This window comes from Malaclemys terrapin, chromosome 3, assembly GCF_027887155.1.
Source record: "Malaclemys terrapin pileata isolate rMalTer1 chromosome 3, rMalTer1.hap1, whole genome shotgun sequence".
NCBI lineage: Eukaryota > Metazoa > Chordata > Testudines > Emydidae > Malaclemys > Malaclemys terrapin.
In genome coordinates this window covers 162,296,672-162,318,991 of record NC_071507.1, presented here as the reverse complement: position 1 = coordinate 162,318,991, position 22,320 = coordinate 162,296,672, and the positions used below count along the sequence as shown (strand labels likewise).

General features: G+C 38.6%; 1 protein-coding gene across 1 annotated transcript in view; it reads left to right on the top strand.

Annotated features, from left to right (window-relative positions):
* Positions 1-22,320, top strand: part of GFRAL (GDNF family receptor alpha like) — a 37,236-nt gene that overhangs the window by 5,745 nt on the left and 9,171 nt on the right. Inside the window, 6 exon segments of the mRNA XM_054022602.1 lie at positions 2,635-2,787; positions 4,272-4,685; positions 6,154-6,210; positions 8,806-9,136; positions 12,143-12,393; positions 16,754-16,849. Coding sequence (XP_053878577.1) covers positions 2,635-2,787; positions 4,272-4,685; positions 6,154-6,210; positions 8,806-9,136; positions 12,143-12,393; positions 16,754-16,849 — 1,302 coding nt within the window.

Below are 22,320 nucleotides of genomic sequence, written 5' to 3'. Positions count from 1 at the left end.
ATACAATAAATTGCAGGTGCTGATTATGACTGATCTCCCTTCAATTGTTTAATGCATAACACAGATTTTCACCTACACGAGAGCAGGAAATCAGTCTCACTGTCTCTGCTTATTACCTTATGGAATAGGAAAATCGTTTTTTATAAACAGTTTAATACTTTCTACAGTATTGTTTATATACATAAAACACTCATTAGAGCCAGTCGCAAGATTGTTTGAAAACATTTTCAATGAAGAATGAAGAATGATGTTTTAAATCAAAATTTTGGTGGAATCATTGAGAATCTTTGGTTTTCAATAAAAAGCCAAACAATTTTCATTTTAAAAAAATTGGGGAGAACTATTTTGGTGCAAAACAATCACCATTTTTGACTAATTCTAATATATATGATTAGTGCATCCAAAGGCTCATGGAGCTTTGCTCCAGGTACATCTTATCTTAATAAAATATGATTAATTTGTAATTGGGGATGAATCAAGTAATACTTGTCTGACTACTACCAGTAATAGAATTGGCCTGAAACTCAGCCTAATCTCTTTTGTAAAGCAAACATGAAACTTTTAAATAGTTCAGTTCAAAAAGTTCTCCCCTCTTGCTGCTTATTGACTTCTTGAACCTACCACATAAAATCCCTTCTGAGTCAGTCAACAATGCATTTCTTTGTAAATCTATCCTAAAAACTCACTTCTTCTGTGAGGACATTCAGTGTTAGCTCCCCAAATAGAGTGGATATGGAAAAAGAGAGAATAAATGATGGGGAGGTGTGCTATTAAGGCTTTATTGGCATGAGTTTGGATTGACCTTCATTGCTGATAAATGGTAAAGCCATGAGTGAGTGCAAACACAGCCCTACCAGTGGAGTAGCACATCACATGTCAGGGAATTTCTTTGTGAACTAGATTTAGGACTGTATTTTGTCCTTCATCTTCAGATTAAACTCCCATTGACAATGATATTCTGCTTGTGGCTGGGGAACAGATGATGACCTAGAAAGTGTCAGTCTCATCTATTTTGCAGTCATATTTACACAAAGTGTGTGTGTGTGTGTGTGTGTGTGTGTATATATAGTTTTTGTGTTATATATATATATATAAATCATTTGTAGGTGCCAAATCTGAAATTATGCTTAGATTTTAAATCAGAGGGCATTTTTGTAAGTGCCCTTGTAATTTTTATATATATATTTAAAGTCTAAGCATAATTTCAGCTTTGGCACCTACTAATGATATATATATATATATAATTCCAACTTTTATATAATAGTTATATATAATAGTTGGAATTATATAATAGTTGGAATGTGTTATCTTCTGCTAATCAGTAATAAAAGGAACAAGAATGGAAAAACAGCTTCAAAAATATTTTTGCATACTTATCACACAGCTGAATCAATACTCTGTATAAACACAACAGTACTGATAATAGAAATATACTTGTTTAGTACATGGTCTAACTTGTTATACAAAGCCTGCTTAATCCTTTTGTGCCACATGATTTTTGACTTCATTGGAGCCAGGATTTCACCCTGGTATCTGATATTTCTATCTATGTCATGGTAGCTGAATGCCTTACAGAAATTACCCTTGGGCAAAAATGTCCCAAGTGCTCTAATAAGAACATAAGAATGGTCATACTGGGTCAGACCAAATGTCCATCTAGCCCAGTATCCTATCTTCCGACAGTGGCCAATGCCAGGTGCCCCAGAGGGAATGAACAGAACAGGAAATCACCAAGTGATCCATCCCCTGTCGCTCATTCCCAGCTTCTGGCCAACAGAGGCTAGGGACACCATCCCTGCCCATCCTGGCTAATAGCCATTGATGGACCTATCCTCCATGAATTTAGCTAGTTCTTTTTTGAACCCTGTTATAGTCTTGGCCTTCACAACATGCTCTGGTAAGGAGTTCCACAGGTTGACTATACATAGTGTGAAAAAATACTTCCTTTTGTTTGTTTTAAACCTGCTGCCTATTAATTTCATTTGGTGGCCCCTAGTTTTTGTGTTATGAGAAGAAATAAATAGCACTTCCTTATTTACTTTCTCCACACCAGTCATGATTTAACTCTCTCCCTGCTTCCCAAGAGCACAGATTTTGGAGCTATTTTATCTTCATCATCAGTATTCCTAAATGTGGCAATGACATACTAACATGCTTAGTACTTGTAGTAGGGAGTTTTATAGTTGCGGGTCAGCTAGTGAGAAGTCTGTGCCTTCTTCTCCTGCAAATCCCACCTTTGTCACTCACTCTTCAGTTGTTCCTGATAAGCACAACTGGCATGCTAAGCCGCCAGTGAAACTGACCCAATAAGTGTACTACATTTATAAGCCAAAAATATAGTAAAGTATGCACAATTTTTGTCAAAAGTAATTGTTACAAAGAGATTATATGCCCACAAAATGAGAATTTAAAATAGACATTTTGGCGATGGGTCAAAAATATGCATCAATATAAATGAAGATAGAATTGTACCCACACCTTCATCATGTCATCCCAAAGATGATGTTAAATTTGTGAATTATGATATATTTAGAAACAAAACCATCTTCTCTCTTATTGTACTGCAATTGACTTGTTTTATGTAGCCTTATTGAATAAGTATTAACAAAATTATATTCTTGATGACAAACCTAGGTAACAGCTGCAAGGCAAAAGATTCAGTTGGCTGTAATACAACCATCCAATTCCTGGCTGACCAGTATCCACAATTTAAAGACTGTATCTGCACCAAAGATGATTTTTGTAGCATCAGACTGTTGCTTGGGAAACAATGTGCCATTAAAAAAGGTAACTTAGGTACCTAATGCCTTAATAATACAAAATAATGGAAATGGAATTTTAATTATGTCTGAAGATAGAATGTAATCCCTCATCATAAGGAAGTCTTATAGATTCCAATTCCTGGATGTGAGTCTCAAATCTAAAAATCTCCCAACAGACTTTTTAATGTTATTTTGCCTTTTCTGAAATACAGTAGAACCTCAGAGTTATGAATACCAGAGTTATGAACTGACCAGTCAACCACACACCTCATTTGGAACTGGAAGTGCACAATTAGGCAGCGGCAGAGACAGAAGAAAAAATACAGTACAGTACTGTGTGAAACGCAAACAACTAAAAAAAAAAAATGAAAAGCAGCATTTTTCTTCTGCACAGTAAAGTTTCAAAGCTGTATTAAGTCAATATTCACTTGTAACATTTTAAAAGAACAACCATAATGTTTTGTTCAGAGTTACAAATGTTTCAGAGTTACAAACAACATCCTTTCCCAAGGTGTTGTATTCACATCCCTAAGTATATATGAAAATTATGTTAAATAGCTATTTTAAAATCAATAATACCAAGGAAAGTCAGAGAAAAACCAGGAAATTCAAATGTAAGGCTGATAACTCTTCATTTAACCTGTTCGGATATGCCTAAACATTGAAGAACATATAACAACATATAGAATCAGATCCTGCAGTCCTTGTTGAACTCCCATTGAAGTCAATGGGCTCAATTTAGCAATCCTTGTTTGTGATGAGTAATCCCTTAAATTTCAACTGGACTACTTGTGAGAGTAAGTACTATTCAATATGAGTAAGATTTGGAGACTCTGGCCCAAGAAGTCTCCTTAAATAAAGACTATAGGATTTGACAAGTGGTGTGTCAAATCAAATCAAATCAGATAATAAAGTAAATGCTAAGGACCTGATCTTGCATTCCTTACCCAAGATGGCAGGATTGGAAATCTAAGACCTGAAACTGACTACTTTGAAACTGATGATTGTTTTGCCTCAGTCAAATGGGACGATGATTGTACCCCTCTGGATTAATTATTTGGGGCCAAAGGGACAAATTGCTCTCTGGTGCAATTTAAATGAAATTAGCAGAGTTGCATCTGGGCTGAATTTTGCCCATATACCATAATTCTATCATGACTACGCAGTAATTTCAATCAGAGCTCTGAGTATATTACCTAAGGCCCATTTATGTGCTAAACTAGAGCACAGGCTATATTACACAGACTTTTGGGAACATACTAAACTTAAAGTAATCTGCAAGAACCTGAAATGAGTATGTAGTTACTTGCTATTGACCAGCTTCCATAGGAATCATCCAAATTAGTTAAGCCATAATCAGTGTTGTATAATTCAGTTAATTGTACTGATTCTTAGGAGAATTAACTTTGTCACCAAATTTGTTTAGATATGACTATAAAAGAAATTGTAGGATTCAGCCTTACAGATGGTCTTTCCAACATAGGTCTTTGTCAAAATCTATCTGTACAGGGCATTTGGAGCCTTCACTAAGCCCAGATATCCAATTAAATTTCATGTCGCACTCGAAACCCAAAGGCATGCAACGCACCGGGGAATCAGAAAATGACTGCAGTACTGCAAAGCAAAACTGTCGAGAAGACCATAACTGCTTTATGATGTATAAGAACTTTCAAAGAGTTTGCAGAGCAGAGGTGGCAAAATGCAGCGTCCAAATGGTTGGGCAACAATGTTTGGCAGCGTGGAAGGAGCTGAGGAAAACAGTGCTGTGGAACTGCAAGTGTTCAGAACCAATTCAAAAAAGATGTGCTAAAATATGGCAGAGTATCTTTAATAACACTTGTTTACAGTACATGCAGGAGAATCAAGCTTTTGCCATGAGGGAAGAAGACTATGATGATGAGAGAAATCCAGGCATTCATCCAGGTTAGTGCTATTCAGAGATACCTTTAAAGTTGAAATTATATTTTATTACAATTCAAAAGCTGTGTAAAACCGTGTCTTTATATACGTACTTGAATCCAGTATTATCACATCTGTGGGACTGTTTGTATATTTTATTACTTACTTGCAATTGAATGTTGGGAACAGGAGAATTTTAGGAAGCTGATTACATGCATGTGAATAATTTCAACAGATTATCAAGTGGTAGGTGAAATTGTAGTTTGAATGATTGGAATAATTTCCTAATATGTGTTTGTATGGCACCTAGCACAGGGGAATTCTGGTCCTGAGTGGTGCCTTTCAGAGCCACTGATAGTACTAGAACTAAGTGAGTAATTGTTTTTTTGGTTGGGAGTCTGGACCAAAAACTGAGGACAAAATATTCAGTTCAGGTCAGCCTGAAACTGCTTTTTTTTTTTTTTTTTTTTTGGTCACTGAAATGAGAAACCTAAAACATCATTTCAGAAACATTTCTGCATGATGTTTCCAAACAAACTTTGCTCCCCTGATCAATCCTGGCTGAGTGAAATTGACATTCTTGCAATAGCTGCAATGAAACTGACAAGAAAGTCAATTTCACTCAGCAGCTGCTGGGTTCCCAGAGCCTGTGGCTCCAAGGAAGCCCCCTGAGTAAGGACTGCCCTGGAAGTCAGGGGTTCTAGGGCTTCAAGTATACAACAGGGTTCCTGGAAGCCCTGGCATGGGGGAGCTGCCCCGGAGCCATGGACCCTGGTATCACTGTTGCCCTCAGCCCTGGGTAGTCCACCTTTGAGATCTGCTCTGAAGTGTCAGAGTCAATCAGCTCCAAGACACTCAGGGCTGTCCCAGCTTGCAGGCTCTCTTTCGTGGAGCTGTGCACCCTGGAACACTGTGTTTCAGTAAAAGTTTCATGAAATCTGCAACAGACTCAGTGAAACATTTCAGTTCAGAGAATCAGCATTTACTGGTGAACCTGTAACAATCATCTCTAACTACGAATACATAATAATAATTAATTATTGATATAGTTTTGCATGGAAATACATGTATTATTAATGGGCAATATTTTTAAAAATTGCAGTATATATTCATACATTTTGGCTACCATATTTATATATAGCCATAAAGGGCCTGGTTTTCAGAGGTGCTAAGCACCCAACAGTTCTCAATGAGGTCCCACGCTTTTAGGCCACATATTCAGAGAGAAGAGTGATATTCTCAATAGCAATGAAGAAAGATCATGTGCAGATTTGTTTTACTAGATCTAAATAAACACAATGAATCTTTTAGAGCTTGTAAACAAATTGGCAAGTCTATTTGACTAACCTAATTTATTTTTTTCTCTTTACTTTTATTTGAAAGGTTTTGCTAGCTTTAGAGTCAATAAAGTTTTACATTAAAGCTCACAACAAAGCTGACATGTAATTTATCAATGTTACATATATTCTCTGTGTGTATCTTTTTCTTCTAGATAATATTAACATGGAAACTAAGTTACAATGGAACTTATCTGCTCTTTCCAAACATGGTAAATTTGAATTTATTTTATTAATTTATAAATCATATTTATTGTTTTTCTTTCAGTCTGTGATAGTGGGCAATGTAGCCGCATATAGATTAAATAATAATAGCATTTAACAAACATACTTAAAATTTGAGATTTAGTGAACCCCAAAGATTTGCAGATAGATTTCTGTTTAGATAAGGATATAGAAGTTCATAATAAAAAATCCTGATCCCATTTAAGCCAATGGCAATTCTTCTGATTTTGTCCCATTCAAAAATTTTAAATTAAAAAAAAAATGATCTGAACATTTCAGAACATAAAGGTTTAGGTTCAGATCTGTCTAAGAATAGATGCAAGTTCCACTAACAGGGGATTGTTCTAATTTTATCTGAATTAGCTTCCCCATCCATTAAATATCATGGTTAGAACTAGGTGCATAAGTAGTAGTTAAGATAGATATCTCACTGTTACAGAAGTCACCACTAAAATGACAGCATACTGGACTATTGTAATAAAAATACATGAATAATATTTATTTATCAACAGTCACAACACTATGGCATGTCCCTATACTTTGCATTGCAAATAAAGACCAAATCCTGTAAGGACCTGGGTGCCCTTTATGAGGTGCTGGGGGCTCTGAAATAATACTAAACTCAACAGGAGACAATCAGGACCTTGCCGGATTGGACCCTAACTGTGATATTACGATTTATAAAGATAGTATGAGAAGAGCACTGGGCGTTCACAGATGGATACATAAACAAAGGCTCTGAAATGAAGAGTTTACTTTCTATGGCTGCAGTTCTGGCTCCGTTGAAGTCAACAGCAAAGTATCCATTAACTTAATGGAGACAGGATTTCACCCTCAATGTTTCAGATAACAAAAAATTTCATTAAGGCAGAGTTAAGGTTGCCCAGCAGGTTTCAGAGTAGTAGCCGTGTTAGTCTGTATCCGCAAAAAGAACAGGAGTACTTGTGGCACCTTAGAGACTAACAAATTTATTAGAGCATAAGCTTTCGTGGGCTACAGCCCACTTCTTCGGATGCATATAGAGTGGAACATATATTGAGGAGATATATATACACACATACAGAGAGCATGAACAGGTGGGAGTTGTCTTACCAACTCTGAGAGGCCAATTAAGTAAGAGAAAAAAACTTCTGAAGTGATAATCAAGCTAGCCCAGTACAGACAGTTTGATAAAAAGTGTGAGAATACTTACAAGGGGAGATAGATTCAACGTTTGTAATGGCTCAGCCATTCCCAGTCCTTATTCAATCCTGAGTTGATTGTATCTAGTTTGCATATCAATTCCAGCTCAGCAGTCTCTCGTTGGAGTCTGTTTTTGAAGTTTTTCTGTTGTAAGATAGCCACCTGCAGGTCTGTCATTGAATGGCCAGACAGGTTAAAGTGTTCTCCCACTGGTTTTTGAGTATTATGATTCCTGATGTCAGATTTGTGTCCATTAATTCTTTTGCGGAGAGACTGTCCAGTTTGGCCAATGTACATGGCAGAGGGGCATTGCTGGCACATGATGGCATATATCACATTGTTAGATGTGCAGGTGAACGAGCCCCTGATGGTATGGCTGATGTGATTAGGTCCTATGATGATGTCACTTGAATAGATATGTGGACAGAGTTGGCATCGGGCTTTGTTACAAGGATAGGTTCCTGGGTCAGTGGTTTTGTTCAGTGATTTGTGGTTGCTGGTGAGTATTTGCTTTAGGTTGGGGGGTTGTCTGTAAGCGAGGACTGGTCTGTCTCCCAAGATCTGTGAGAGTAAAGGATCATCTTTCAGGATAGGTTGTAGATCTCTGATGATGCGCTGGAGAGGTTTTAGTTGGGGGCTGAAGGTGACAGCTAGTGGTTGCCCAGCAGTGTCTCATGCTCTTCCAGTAGGTTGAGGTCAGCAAAGCTCAGATCTCTGAAAACAGGGAAATAAAGAGATGAGGTCATTCAAACTTAAATTTCTGAAAAACGGTTACAGTACACGCCAATAATTAGTGAAAATGCCATATGTCCTTCAGACTTCTTGATGGGTTGGGATTTTTAATTATTCAGCTCTATAAAGTAACCTTAACTCCTGTGTATCCTGCCCAACAGCAGGTCTAAATTAGGAAAAGAATGCTTTCAGTGTCAAATTCTAACCCTGAGGAATCAATGGCAAACTTGCCTTGATTGCAAAAGGATGGGCATTTGACCCTTAGGCTGAAATGGACATTTCTGTAGAGAAACCTTACAAGGCCCTCTGGATCTCACCTTCCCAATCTTCACATCCCCATTATACATTTCCAGCATTTTATTATTAACGAATAGTGAGATGAGTTGTATTTATGTCCTAATCAGTCATCTCTACAGCTGGTAGAGAAGTTTTAGTTCCCCCCCCCCCCCCAAAAAAAATTACAAATAAAAATGGGGTACGGAGGAGGGGGGAAATATTGCACTAATGTGTATCAATTTTTTGGACCAGCTCTAATTTTTATAAATCTTTCTTGTATAGTTAAGACTTGATCCTGCAACTGCTTTCAGAATCCAGAAGCACAAAAAACAACCACTAGATTGGTCTTTATATTTATCTTCATTTTTTTTTAAATGTATTATTCTTTTTAGAATACACAGAGAATGGAACCTGTTTTGATGTAAACAAGGAATGTATTGAAGATGAAGTATGTAATAAACAGTTATCTCTGTACCTTAAAGTTTGTTCAGTAACTAGAAAGCAGTGCAACATGGAACAATGCCAAGCAGCCATAAGGTTCTTCTATCAAAATATGCCTTTTAATGTTGCCCAGATGTTGACATTTTGTGACTGCACCCAGCCTGATGAATCTTGTCAGCAAGCCAAAGAACTTCTTCATGGCAAGCCATGTGCAGTCAACATAGTTCCCCCTCCTTCATGTCTAAATGTAATTCACAGGTGCCAAGACAATGAATTGTGCAGGTAAGTAAAATAATTATTACTTTATTTACCTTTTGCCTGGTAACGTGTATGTCAATAACAATGAAAAAAGGTGATAAATATAATAGCTCTTTACACACACACACACCACAGAATGATTTTCTTCATTATAGTTACTTGATGGCATGGTATCTGAGAACAAGTATACCTTCAAAGAAATATTTCTCTAAACCTTATAAGCAACAACAATGGAAGAGCTTGCGATCTTTTAACTTTCCTATTAAAATAAATCCCTGGACAGCTGAGCACTTCCTGAGTGTTACTATACAACAATGGACACTCAAAACTTCACAATTACAGTAGGTTTAGAACTCAGATAATCCTACTAAAAATCACATGAACATAAGGGAAATCTCAGTTAGTAATATAAGGACTATGACACACAGCTGAGCAGTTCTGATTCTGTCCAGGAAAGGAAAGTACAAAACATATAGATTAACCAGTTCACTACAACATTTATCTGAATTGTTTTCACTTTCTTCCCTAAAAAGGAATATTCATATTTTCTTTATCACATGACACAGGCTTTAGCAATTCCTGAAAACATGGATCTGTTCTGAAAAGTGATTGTAAAAATGGCATTGCAGGTTCTATTCCTTATGATTCTCGAAGACTTCCATATCAGCTGCATTCATTTTGCAAGTAAAATGCAGGGTTCTTTCTAACTGTGAGTTCTAAAAACTCAGTCTGGGTTTTATATTTCCTGTCTATCATCACTCATAGCAAAGTTTCCGACAGACAAATTATGCGCTCAGAGATTTTCAACCCCACTCGCTCCAGTTTTTGTCCTGGGGAATGCCCCTTTGCCTTCAAATGGTTTGCACGAAGCATGCAGCTGACTGGGCAAAGTTTGTTTGGTGAAATCAATTATCCATTAATCCAGTAATCTGACCCTTTGCACACAATTGTTGCATAAGGAAAATGATCTAAATAAGAAAACATTTTCACTTATTTATTTTTGTCCTTTTCTCCTTCAAACAGACTATGTGATGATAACCCTCTGTATGTGATAAAAACCCGGTGTGTCCATAAACAATCAATCACGTAGAGTGAGCCACCTTTTGGATTTTATTTCATATTATTTTACAAAATAGCTAAGTGAGAAACAGCTGTAGGATTGGTCTGTACATACAGCGCCACTTAAATATGACCATAACTTGGTGGGCAACTGGCTCACTTTAGATTTCAATGTGGTCATTCTAGCACTATGGGACAAAACCTGAAATTCATCTAATAAATTAAGTATGCTGTAAATTAACCTTCAATAAAGAGACCAAGGATCACATTCAGCTCTGCCATAAGCAAGTTTAATTCAAATTGACGTCACTGGGGGTTGCACTTTTTTATGCCAGGTTGAATTGTGTGTGTAGGAGTCTAACTGGAAACCATATTTAGCAGAAACTTGTTGAATTACCCATTACCCTTGAACATTAATGTTTGCTAACATTAACAATCAGTAGAGATAAATATCAGAATTACGCTGTGAATTATATTTAGCTGTTCCTATAAATTATGAGCCTGAACAAAAAATTGTGCCATTAGCACAGAAATGACAGCTCCTTTGACTGAAACCTTGAATTGTGTAACTTAAGTGCTGTGTAATTGGGTCCTACATTGATCCTTATAAGGTATCATCTTACAGACATGCTATTTTTTAACAGCCCTGTGAAATCAGTACTTAATTCATACAATAGTCTCCAGCTGTATGGGGTGCCATATTTTAATGGGTCAATGCCCAACACTTTAGAGTCTGATCCAATAACCCATCACCCCTCCAATCCACTAATATTTAATATAATAGATATTGATTAGAAAGATATTTATCAAAGGTTTTACAACAGTCCTGTTAAGAAAATAGATAAACTATAATTGTTAAGCATTGGCACATCAAGGACTATTTTTATTCTACCCAACATATAAATAAACTGTCATATGGTATCATTGAACTGAAAAAGAGGAACCAAGTTAGTCCTACTTATTCCTCATTTAATCTGATCACTGCTAACCCTCTTCCAATGCAGTTTTATAGTTATGGTTAACTTGTTTTTAGGTTGTTTTCTTTTTTAGCCTGTAAAATGTTTTGCTGTGTGGATTAGATAGTCTTTATCTTATATCACTCCAATTCAGTGTTCTGCCCAGACGTATGATTTTACACACCTGCCACATCCATTAGAAATTTACTTGCTTTGGTTTCATTATGATGTCCAGTCTGATTATTCTACTTTCCTGCAAGCTGTCCTCTCTGCGTGTCTCCTTAGATGATTGTTACTTTCACCACGTATTGTTGAATCCTGGAAAATCTCTGCTGTTTATAAATTGATCAAAATTGATTTTCTTCAAAGAAATTCATTTCTGAAGCCCAGATTCTTCCCTCAGTTACAATTATGCAACACCACTGATGTCAATGAAATTGGACAGATTTAAGGAGGGCAGAATTTGGACCTATTGACGCATCTCTCTATCATTATACCTTTATGACGTGATAGATTTTTTTTACTCTCAATTGAGATGGGGGACTATTGTGCCCTACCAAGCCTACTGATACCATGGCTTCCCAAGGATGGAATCAGAGGACCAGGAGGGCTTTTGAACCAACTGTCAGCCTGCTCCTACCATTTGAAATTTTACAGGATCTGACAGGAAAGGGACTTCGGGAGACATCAAATCCTGAAGAGTGCCCGAATGAATGACAGATGTCTTCTCTGGGAGAGCCTTTCATGCCATGAAAACACTCTTTCCTTTATTCTCCTCTCCTCTTGATTTTGTATAGAAAGCTACTGCCCTACAGGACCCATAGTCAGCATTCATAGAGAAATTTCTGATTAAAAATTAATTTTACCAACATATTTCTGGTCATCGTTAAGTTAGCTTCTCTTGTGTTCGTGGGTTTGGGTTTTTTTTTTTTTTTTTTTTGTGTCTCTCCATGTCAAGTTGTCTTAATCATAATATAGCAAAGCTTTTCTTGTATGTTTCCTATGTTTCCTCCAGGAAAAAATATGAAGTGTTTCGGTCAAAGTGCTGGAGACATGTGACAAAAAGATGCTATGATGATAAAGCTTGCCTTGAAACTTTAATTGAGGATGATCTGATTTGCTCTGGAAGTGCTGACTGCAGAGCAGCTTACATTGACAACTGGGGGACCATGCTTCGGGTGGAATGCACCTGTAATACTGTCCCACTAGCTGAACAGTCTTTGTGCAAGCTCTTCCATCACCTGCTTCACAGCAAGTCCTGCTTCAGTAAGTTATGTGAGAAAAAATGCACTGTAAAATATTAACATGCTTGTTTTATACAAGAAAATCTATTACGTGAATTAGATCGTGAGATCGATAAAATATTTCACTTTGCTAAATTTATCTCTAGTGTAACACTGTTGGCTTCAGTAAAGTTATACCCAGGATGCATTTGAACTGCATATGCAATGTGGTGATCTTTGGTGTCTGCAAACATTTTATATTCCTACTAAGAGTCATTAGTTAAGTTGTGAATTGAAATGGTTAAATGAAGTCAGTGGAATCACCGTGAAGGCAATAGCTTCTAATCATACATGACACTCCAAGTATCAGCAGGGCTCTAAATCATTTCTGCTAGCAGTCAGTCAGTATGTTTCTGTACATGCTTTTCAGTGCTATGGTAGATTACCTTTTCTCCTTCTGTTGTTTCATCAGAGTTTACAGATTTTTGTGAAAGTGCTAGGGATAGCTTCAGATTGGCTAGAAGTGCATTGTTTAAAACATTTACTTATGGGAATCTAGATGGGGATTTTAAGTATAGTTCAAGTAGCCTGTGAAACTATATAATTCCACAGAGAGCTTCTACGATCTCTGTCTATCACCATCTATCTTCAAATAGTTTCTCAACAGAAATGAAGGAAGAGTCCAATATGTGATATCTTTTTGAATCAGGACCTTTACAAATGTTCTTCTTATTTCTGAGCACAGATCTAAGAACAAAAAAATGGACATACTGAGTCAGACCAGCGGTGTGTCTAGCCCACTAGTGGCCAGTGCCAGATGCTTCAGAAGAAATGAACAGAGCAGGGCAATTATCAAGTGATCCATCCTCTGTTGTTCACTATCAGCTTCTGGCAGTCAGAGGTTTAGGGACACCAAGACCATGGAGTTGCATCCCTGACTATCTTGGCTATTAGCCATTGATGGACCTGTCCTACATGAATCTATCTAATTCTTTTCTGAATCCAGTTATACTTTTGGCCTTCACAACATCCCCTGCCAATTAGTTCCACAGGTTGACTGTGTGTTCTGTGAAGAAGTGCTTCCTTATGTTTGTTTTCAACCTGCTGCTTATTAATTTCATTGAGTGAATCCTGATTCTTTTGTTATGTGAAGGGGTAAATAATACTTCCTTATTCACTTTTTCTACAACATTCATGATTTTATAGACCTCTGTTGTATCCCCCCCTTAATCATTTGTCCTAGTCTTTTTGATCTCTCCTCATATGGAAGCTGTTCCATACCCCTAATCAGTTTTATTGTCCTTCTCTGTACTTTTTCCAATTCTAATACATCTGCATGCAATATTCAAGGTATGAGCATGCTATGGATTTATATAGAGGCAATGTGATATTTTCCATCTTATTATCTCTCCCTTTCCTAATGATTCCTAATATTCTGTTAGCTTTTTTGACTGCCACTGCACATTGATTAGATGTTTCCAAAGAACTATCCACAATGACTCCAAGATCTCTTTCTTGGGTGGCGGCAGCTAATTTAGACCCCATCATTTTGTATGTGTAGTTGGGATTATATTTCCCAACGTGCATTATTTTGCACTTATCAGCATTTCATCTGCCATTTCATCACCCGGTCACCCAGTTTAGTGAGATCCCTTTGTAACACTTTGCAATCTGCTTTGGACTTAACTATCTTGAGTAATTTTGTATCATTTGCAAATTTTGCCACCTCACTGTTTACCCCCTTTTCCAGATCAGTTATGAATATATCAAACAGCACAAGTCCCAATACAGAACCTGAGTGCCACTATGTGTGACAGCAAAGGGCCTGCACTGGTCAGAATTTAGTTCAGTGGCAATTTAGCCTAGTACTTAATGAGTAAAAATGAAGGGCCAGATTCTGATACCCTTTCTCACATTGAACAGTGAAGTAAATTCATTCCATAAGAAGAAAATTCATTGTTTCAAATGGGACTTCTAGAAGAGTAAGATCCCACACAACATGAGGAAAGGCATCAGAATCTGGTCATAAGTAAGAATTTCAGGATTTAGCTCAATGTACTGTATGAATTCCCTCAGAGCCATAAGACCATGTGACCAGCCATTTATATATTTTTAAATATAAAAAATTATTGCTCCAGTATACCTTAGCTGGAGAATTAAGGTACACTGAACCAAAATCCATTGGCCCAGCTTTGGTACATACATGCATACAATCTAGCCCCATGTACTAACAGACCTTGTAAAATAAAATATTTATAACATATTTAATGAGAAGTAGTGACTCTTCTGCATTTTGAACTGAAGGGGCGTCTTTTCTAATGGAAAAGAAGGTAATTTAAAAAAATTGGCTAGTTGGATACAAAAATTTCATTTAAACTGTTGGCTGATATTGAGTTATATCAGCAGAGATTATAATGCTGAAAACTACAAAACGTTTGTTTTTAATTTGCACTCATACGACTTACAGGCTACCTAACAAAATAAAATTGTGGAAACACTGCCCCAAGGCGTAGACTTTCATTGCTAAGTTTCAGACTGTAGCAAGATTTTACAATGAGTTATATACCCCCTGGAAAAGAAGTGTTGATAACGCTAACAAATTCATAATTATAGCAGTGGTTCTTAGTATAATAATAATAATTACTGATAATTTGTTTTGTGGTAGCACCCAAAGGCTCCAGGCAATGATTATAGCCACATTGCGCTAGCCACTTGGCGTGCACACAGACACAGACACACACACACATATACACACACACACACAAAGACAGTCCCTGGCTCACAATAATAATCAAATAACACCTCATCAGCTTTTGCCATTCCCTGCAGCATTTCCTTTAGCATCAGGATAAAACCTCCATGGAAACTTGATTAACCAAATTGATAGGACATGAAGAGTCACCACCTTGGTGCTATATTATAACAACATTTTCATGTTAGCTAGGCTGAAATGGCTTCTTTGGGATTTGATCTGGTATTGTTGCTGATTGATTTCTCCCTTTTTCATTTTTCTATACCTCTAGCAGTTGTAGTATTAAATCAAAGAGGGATATTTTTATGATTATATTTTAAATTGTTAGGCAACCATGTTAAAACCCTCAGCGGTGGGGGAATTATGGAGATATTGATTGTTAAAGCTCATGTTGCTGTCTGTTCGGAGTCTGGTCAGTGTGCGGGTTTTAAACAACTTTCATTATTATTGATTATTTACAGTGAGGATTTTTTTAAATAAACAAATGCATAGGGCCAACAAAAGAAATCTCAGGCTTTAGATTTAGTGAGAATGAACATAAGATCATAAGCTGGAAAACATAAGGAGGAGAAGGTGGATGGAGGAGACGGTAGATGCTAGCATGGCCCTATTGCTGTAAAAGGGGCCTGCACAGATGGCTAAGCAGCCCACATGGTGTCCTACTAGTTTATGAGACTGTGCCTGGCCATACATGTCTGCCCATGGGATCCATCTGCAGGATTATAGCCTCTGTAAGCATCAGGATCAGGATTGGGAGGAAAGGGGCAGGGGCTGAAAATGACCACTTCAGTGTTATAGGAACCTCTCCACATCAATTAGTACCAGTACAGAATCAGAATCATAAACTGATCTGAGAGAATGCATATCTCAATGCCAAAATTGAAAAATTAGAAAAGTATCATAAATATTCTAAACTTTAAATGTTTATGTTTCTTATTAATTGCATCTGATGGAGATAAAATGCCAGTGCTGGATTTATTTAAATGATATTTGAATGATTTTCTAGACCGTGACAAAGATTCTCCTCCTCATGCCATTCAGACTCTTTGCATTCCTCCCAGGAAAATTAGTTTGGTTTCTCAGCCTACTCCGGTATCTCCTTTAGAGACTGTTGGTTACCTTAGCCTCTGACTCTGTAAACTGATGCACTCTGGTGCACCTCTGTGCTTGCACTGAGCCCATTAACTCTGATATACATATTTTCTGCTCTATTTGTGAAATTGCTCCTTCCAAGACTGCGAGTTTTGAGCTGGTGCAAGAGTCTGGAGATGGGTTTGGAGAGCAGAATTTGGCCTTGGGAAGCTGCTTAAAAACCAACTCCCATTCCTGATCTCCTCTGACTGTATGCTCCCACTCACATGCATAACCCTAAAATTGTTTGTCTTGTTTCTATCCAAATGGAATGTAAGCACCTTGGAGGCAGAGAACTTTTCTATTTCTGTTTCCATAAAGCCCTGTAAGTCATCTATAATAATCTATGATTGAGACATAAAAATATCAATAATTTATATTTACCAAACTATTTAGTTCATGTGTTCACTGCCGGGACAATATTATTTAACAGCTATCTCTTATAAATAGTGGCTACTTTCAGTTTGATCTACTGTACAAAAAAGTATACTTGTATCAAAATATTTTTTCCTGTTTTCAGGTCAGATTTCAAGAGGAAAGACAGACCTTCAACTGATACATACTGATATGCCAGGAGAAAAGCTTCCCATAACAAGGTTGCATTCTTTAGTTAATGGTGAGTTTGGTCAATAACTTCATGATTTTCACAGAAATAGTCTTTGAAATTTCATCCATGAGACACCATGCAGTGTGGCCCAATGGATGGTGCCCTGGAATGCTATCAGGAGACCTGAGCTTTATTTCTGGTTCTGGCACTGGCATGCTGTGTATCCTTGGTTAAGCCACTACACTTTTCTATACCTCAGTTTGCCCCTCTATAAGACAGACCTCAGGGCTTGTCTTCACTACTGGGGAGATCAACGCTGCTGCAATTGATCCAGCGGGTGTAGATTTAGAGGGTTTAGTGAAGACCCGTTAAATTGATGGCAAGTGCTCTCCAGTCGACTCCTGTACTCCAGCTCCCCAAGAAGAGTAAGGTAAGTCGACCGGAGAGCACAGTGAAGACACTGGGGTAAGTTGACCTAAGCTATGTTGACTCCGGCTACGTTATTCACATAGCTGAAGTGCCATAACTTAGGTCAACTTACCCCAATAGTGAAGAGAAGCCCTAATACTCAGCTACTTTGTTAAGTCTTTAAAGATTCATGGATGAAAAGAATTCTATAATAACTAGGCATTGTTGTTGTTGTCATGGGTTCCAGGAGATGAGATAGGCATAAATTAAAGGTTGTATTTTTTTTAAAAATAACTCATAGGGTGGAATAGGTAGCCAAGTTACAGTGGACATTCTTGCAAGTTCTTTTGGCCAGGGATCTGGTCCTATTTCGACATCTGGAAAGCACCATGCACACCTTTGATTCTGTCAGAGATATTAATCAAACATCATGGATACGTTTGTATTTATTTTTATGTAGACTAGTGGTAATGACAAATGACTGTCTAAATGTGAGTTCAAAACAACTATGTGGACTGAAATAAGAAAATAAGAAAATCTGATTACAATGAAGTATGGGTCACGAATCCATGTCTGGTAGAGATTAGACACAATTGCTATATAAATCACATCTTTGGAGCAGAGACAAGAACCCTGCTCCTTCTGCTGATAAAAATGGACACAGACCTTTACCACTTGATCTGCAAGAAATCTGCCCTAGCAGGTGTGAGCTGTTCCCTTCTCCTTTCTGTGGTACAGCAACGAGAGAAGGCAATCAGTAACCAACCAAAGGCCTGATCAAAAGCTGACTGAAGTCAATGGAAGTCTTGCAAACTGCAAGGGGCTCTGTATGATACCTTGAATAGTAACACTTAGCTCATTCATCTCTGTTTCACTACAAACTGTAAAATGGAAAGGTGATTCAGTCTAGAGAGAGGGAATCAGTGAATGTTTTCCCTATGAAGTAAGAGATGGACTTTAAAATCACAGGGTGTCTTTTAAAACTTTTGTTATTAAAATACTTCCCTATCACCAGGATTTATCCTGTTTAATTCAAGGAACACTTTTCTTTTAACCTAATCCCCATACGTAAGTGAGAAATTAAGTGAGAACGTACCTCAGCTGCTTCCCAATAACATATCTAGTCAATAAATCTGGTGGCAATCAGATAAACAGCTTTGTTACAGGACTTTATAAATAAGGCTGGGACCACTTCTGCCCATAGAATCCCACAGTTTGGCAGCTTTTGCCTTTCCCCATCCATCCATTGGGATGACTGGAACTCCTGCAGACTGCTTGACACTGCTTCAGTTTTCACCCTCCAGCGATGATGTTGGTTCTAATGCTAACTGAACAGCAAATACCCTATGCACGTAAAATATGAGAGGGAGATCAGGGAAGGACCCAGGAAGAGGAAGAATCGCATCTGAGGCCGTCTACCCTGCACTTTCGTTGGTAAAACCCTCGTTGGGCGTGGTTTTATTTTGTCGGAGGGAGAGCTCTCTCCCACCAACAAAGAGCAGCTACGCTGCTTAACTTATGGCACAGCTGTGCCGCTGTAAGGTGCGCAGTGTAGACACAGCCTGAGTTAGGTTAAATAAATTTGAAAGCTACTCTTGGACTGTCTGGGCACAGTTGCCAATGGTTCTGGTTATGTTGGGACTGCCCTAGCATCTACAGTCCCAATTGACTGCACTTTAAAATTAATATATTCTGGCTTCCTTCGAGCCAGAATAGGAAAGAGTTGGGTGGCCTGAGTTGTTTTCCCCTGCCACAGCAACTCTGCTGAGATCTCTGAAAACTGAGTGAGAATAACGGAAGATGCAGTGGGAGTGCCTGGGCAGGCAATAGTCAAGTGCCGAAACCCTGATTGTTGACCAAAGGTACATCTATATGGGGAAAAAAAATCCAAAAAACAACCATGGCAGTGAGTCTCAGGGTATGGCTACACTGCAGCAGAAGTCAGGTCAATTGACTTGGGCTCACAGGGCTGAGGCTGTGGGGCTAAGAATTGCAGTGTAGATGCTCAAGCTTGGACTGGAGCCTGGGCTCTGAGACCCAGCCCCTCGCTAGATTCCAGAGCCTTGGCTTCAGCCTGAGCCTGAATGTCTATGTAGCCCACACACCTCCTGGGTGTGGTGCTCTGTCCCATCAAGTGGCACGGAGACCACCTAGAGAGAGATTAATGAGTCTGCTCTATGGCCTTAGCTAACAGCCATATGGATTCCAAAAGTCCCAGGTTCAATTCCGCCTGCCGACGACCAGGGTCTGTCAGCATTACATATACACTATAACTTTTAGTCCCGCAGCCTGAGCCCTGTGAGCCTGAATCAGCTGACCCAGACCAGGTGAGGCCATGCCACGGGTCTTTTATTGCAGTGTAGCGGTACCCTCAGACCCTGGGTCAACTGTCTCGAGCTCACGCTGACGGGATAAAAATAAGTGCGTAGGTGGTTGGGCTCAGCCTGGAGCCTGGGCTCTGAGACCCTCTCGTCTTGCTGGGTTTCAGAGCCTGGACTCTAGCCTAGCCAGGCACAACTACGCTGCTATTTCTAGCCCTGCAGCGCAAGCCCAAGTAAATCGAGCCAGACTGTATGGCAGGGATTGGCAACCTTTGGCCCACGGCCTACCAGGGTAAGCACCCTGGAGGGCCGGGTCAGTTTGTTTACCTGCCGCGTCCACAGGTTCGGTCGATTGCGGCTCCCACTGGCCGCGGTTCGCCACTCCAGGCCAATGGGTGCTGCGAGAAGCAGCGCAGGCCGAGGGATGTGCTGGTCACCACTTCCCGCAGCCCCCATTGGTCTGGAGCAACAAATCTTTCCATTTATAACCACAGGAAATTTAGGTGTGAAACAGAACATAATCCAATTAAATAACACTCCCTGGGTCCATATTAGAAGTGGTGCTCATCAGCCACCACACAATACTTATCACCAGCATGGACAGTTTTTAATTTACCAGCATTTCAACCATACTGTGCAATTTGGAGACTGTTTCCCTACAGTGACTCCACAAGTGGGCAACTATGTTTGAGACGTTACACCTGCACACATAAGTGTCCCCTCAGGTGCAAACAGCAGTACAAGTCTGGGGCTTTCCAAACCCTGCATTGTCTAGCAACAGTATTTAAGGATGGTAAAGAAAATTCTTTCACGCCGTATGAGTTGCAGTAATTTCACATTTAACTTCATGGTACTGGAACCTTGTTAATTTTCTTACCTGTCTTGTACTGAATTTTTAACTTTTCTGTGGTGATAAAAGAGGGCAAGTTTTCTTGCTCCATATATACTACGCATGTTATTAAAACATATTGACTTAATCCCATACTTCCTTAAAACCAATTACAACATTATGTATATTATATACAGTTAACAAAACTTCAAAATGAGTCTCTACCCCATTATCATGGTACATACTGGGTGAAATCATTGCCCCACTGAAGTCAATGGGAGTTTTTCTATTGATCTCAATGGAGCCAGGAATTCACCCATTGTATCTGAATTTAAAACATTCCCCCAAAAAAACAATTTATGAAAGGTTGTTACTGTCACCAGCAGACACACTTTGTTGAAATACAGTTCACTGGCATGGCTGATACATTAACCTATGCAAATTGTCCTCCACAGTTTTGTAGATCCAGATCATTTAAGAGATTAGCGATTACTGTTTAATCTGAAAAAATATTCATGTGTGAAGATAAAATTTTACTTTGCTCGATCCAGAGCTTTGGGTGCAAAGGATATTTTGTAAAGAGGGGAAGTTAAGAATGCAGAAATTTGATCTATCTGGGAAACAATAAAAACGGTGCTTGGCAAATTAATATTATTTTGCTATTAGTATACAGAGATATCAGTTGTTTCCTAATATGTAGCTCTGCAGTAGTGAGTGTCCAGATAAACAAGCAATTGACATGGTTTATAAGTAGAATAGATGTTGTGGGAACTGAGATTAGTTCAGCTTCACTGACTTTAATTTGTAAATTATAAAACTGTAAACTTCATTCTTTATAAATGGGGGGAGGGCGACCCTGAGACAGCTTGTTGTGAGGAACCCTCAGAAACACTAATTTGTCCAATGAATAGTCAAGATCATCCTCTCATGTACACAAATATAAGCAGCTTTACACACACTAATAATACCATTGAGGATTGGTTCCATGCACTAGAAAAACTCATTTCCTCTTTCTGCAGTCAGATGTCTTCTTACATCTATACAACTAACTCCTCCTATACAGTCTACATACTGCCACTATTCTCTCCCACACTACAAACAGGAAGTGTGCAAGGGGATGGCTAGTGAAGGTATGTAGCCCATGCCTAGGGTGACCAGACAGCAAATGTGAAAAATCAGGATGGGGGTGGGGGGTAATAGGAGCCTATATAAGAAGACGACCCCAAAATCAGGACTGTCCCTATAAAATCAGGACATCTGGTCACCCTACTCATGCTGGAAGTGCCCTGAGAATTACCACACAACCACAGTAAGGGAGCTACAGACCAGATTCTCTGCCACTTCACCAGCCTATTGTGGTTAGAGATACCAACATTTCACAGGGCAGCAGACACATGTCATTCACAACCCTGCCTCCTGTAATGACTCAGGAAACGGTCAATCTATGTAAAGCGGTGCAAATAATGTATTTTTTTGGTTTGCTGGCTGTGCTGAAAAGTCTAAAAAGAATCATATGAGGTCAAACAAAACTGTTTTGACTCAGAAAATTGCAGTGTTTCCTTTCAAAAATGTTGAAATGAAACAGTCAGATTTTTCAGAATCTCTTTCAGCTGAAACAATTCAGCAAATTTGACATTAATTCTGCATTTTTTGGCCAAAAAGAGTCACTCAGCACTAGGTCTATGTAGGTACTTACATTACTCCAAACACCCCCAACCTAAAGCAAATACTCACCAGCAACCACACATCACTGAACAAAACCACTAACCCAGGAACCTATCCTTGTAACAAAGCCCGATGCCAACTCTGTCCACATATCTATTCAAGTGACATCATCATAGGACCTAATCACATCAGCCATACCATCAGGGGCTCGTTCACCTGCACATCTAACAATGTGATATATGCCATCATGTGCCAGCAATGCCCCTCTGCCATGTACATTGGCCAAACCGGACAGTCTCTACGCAAAAGAATTAATG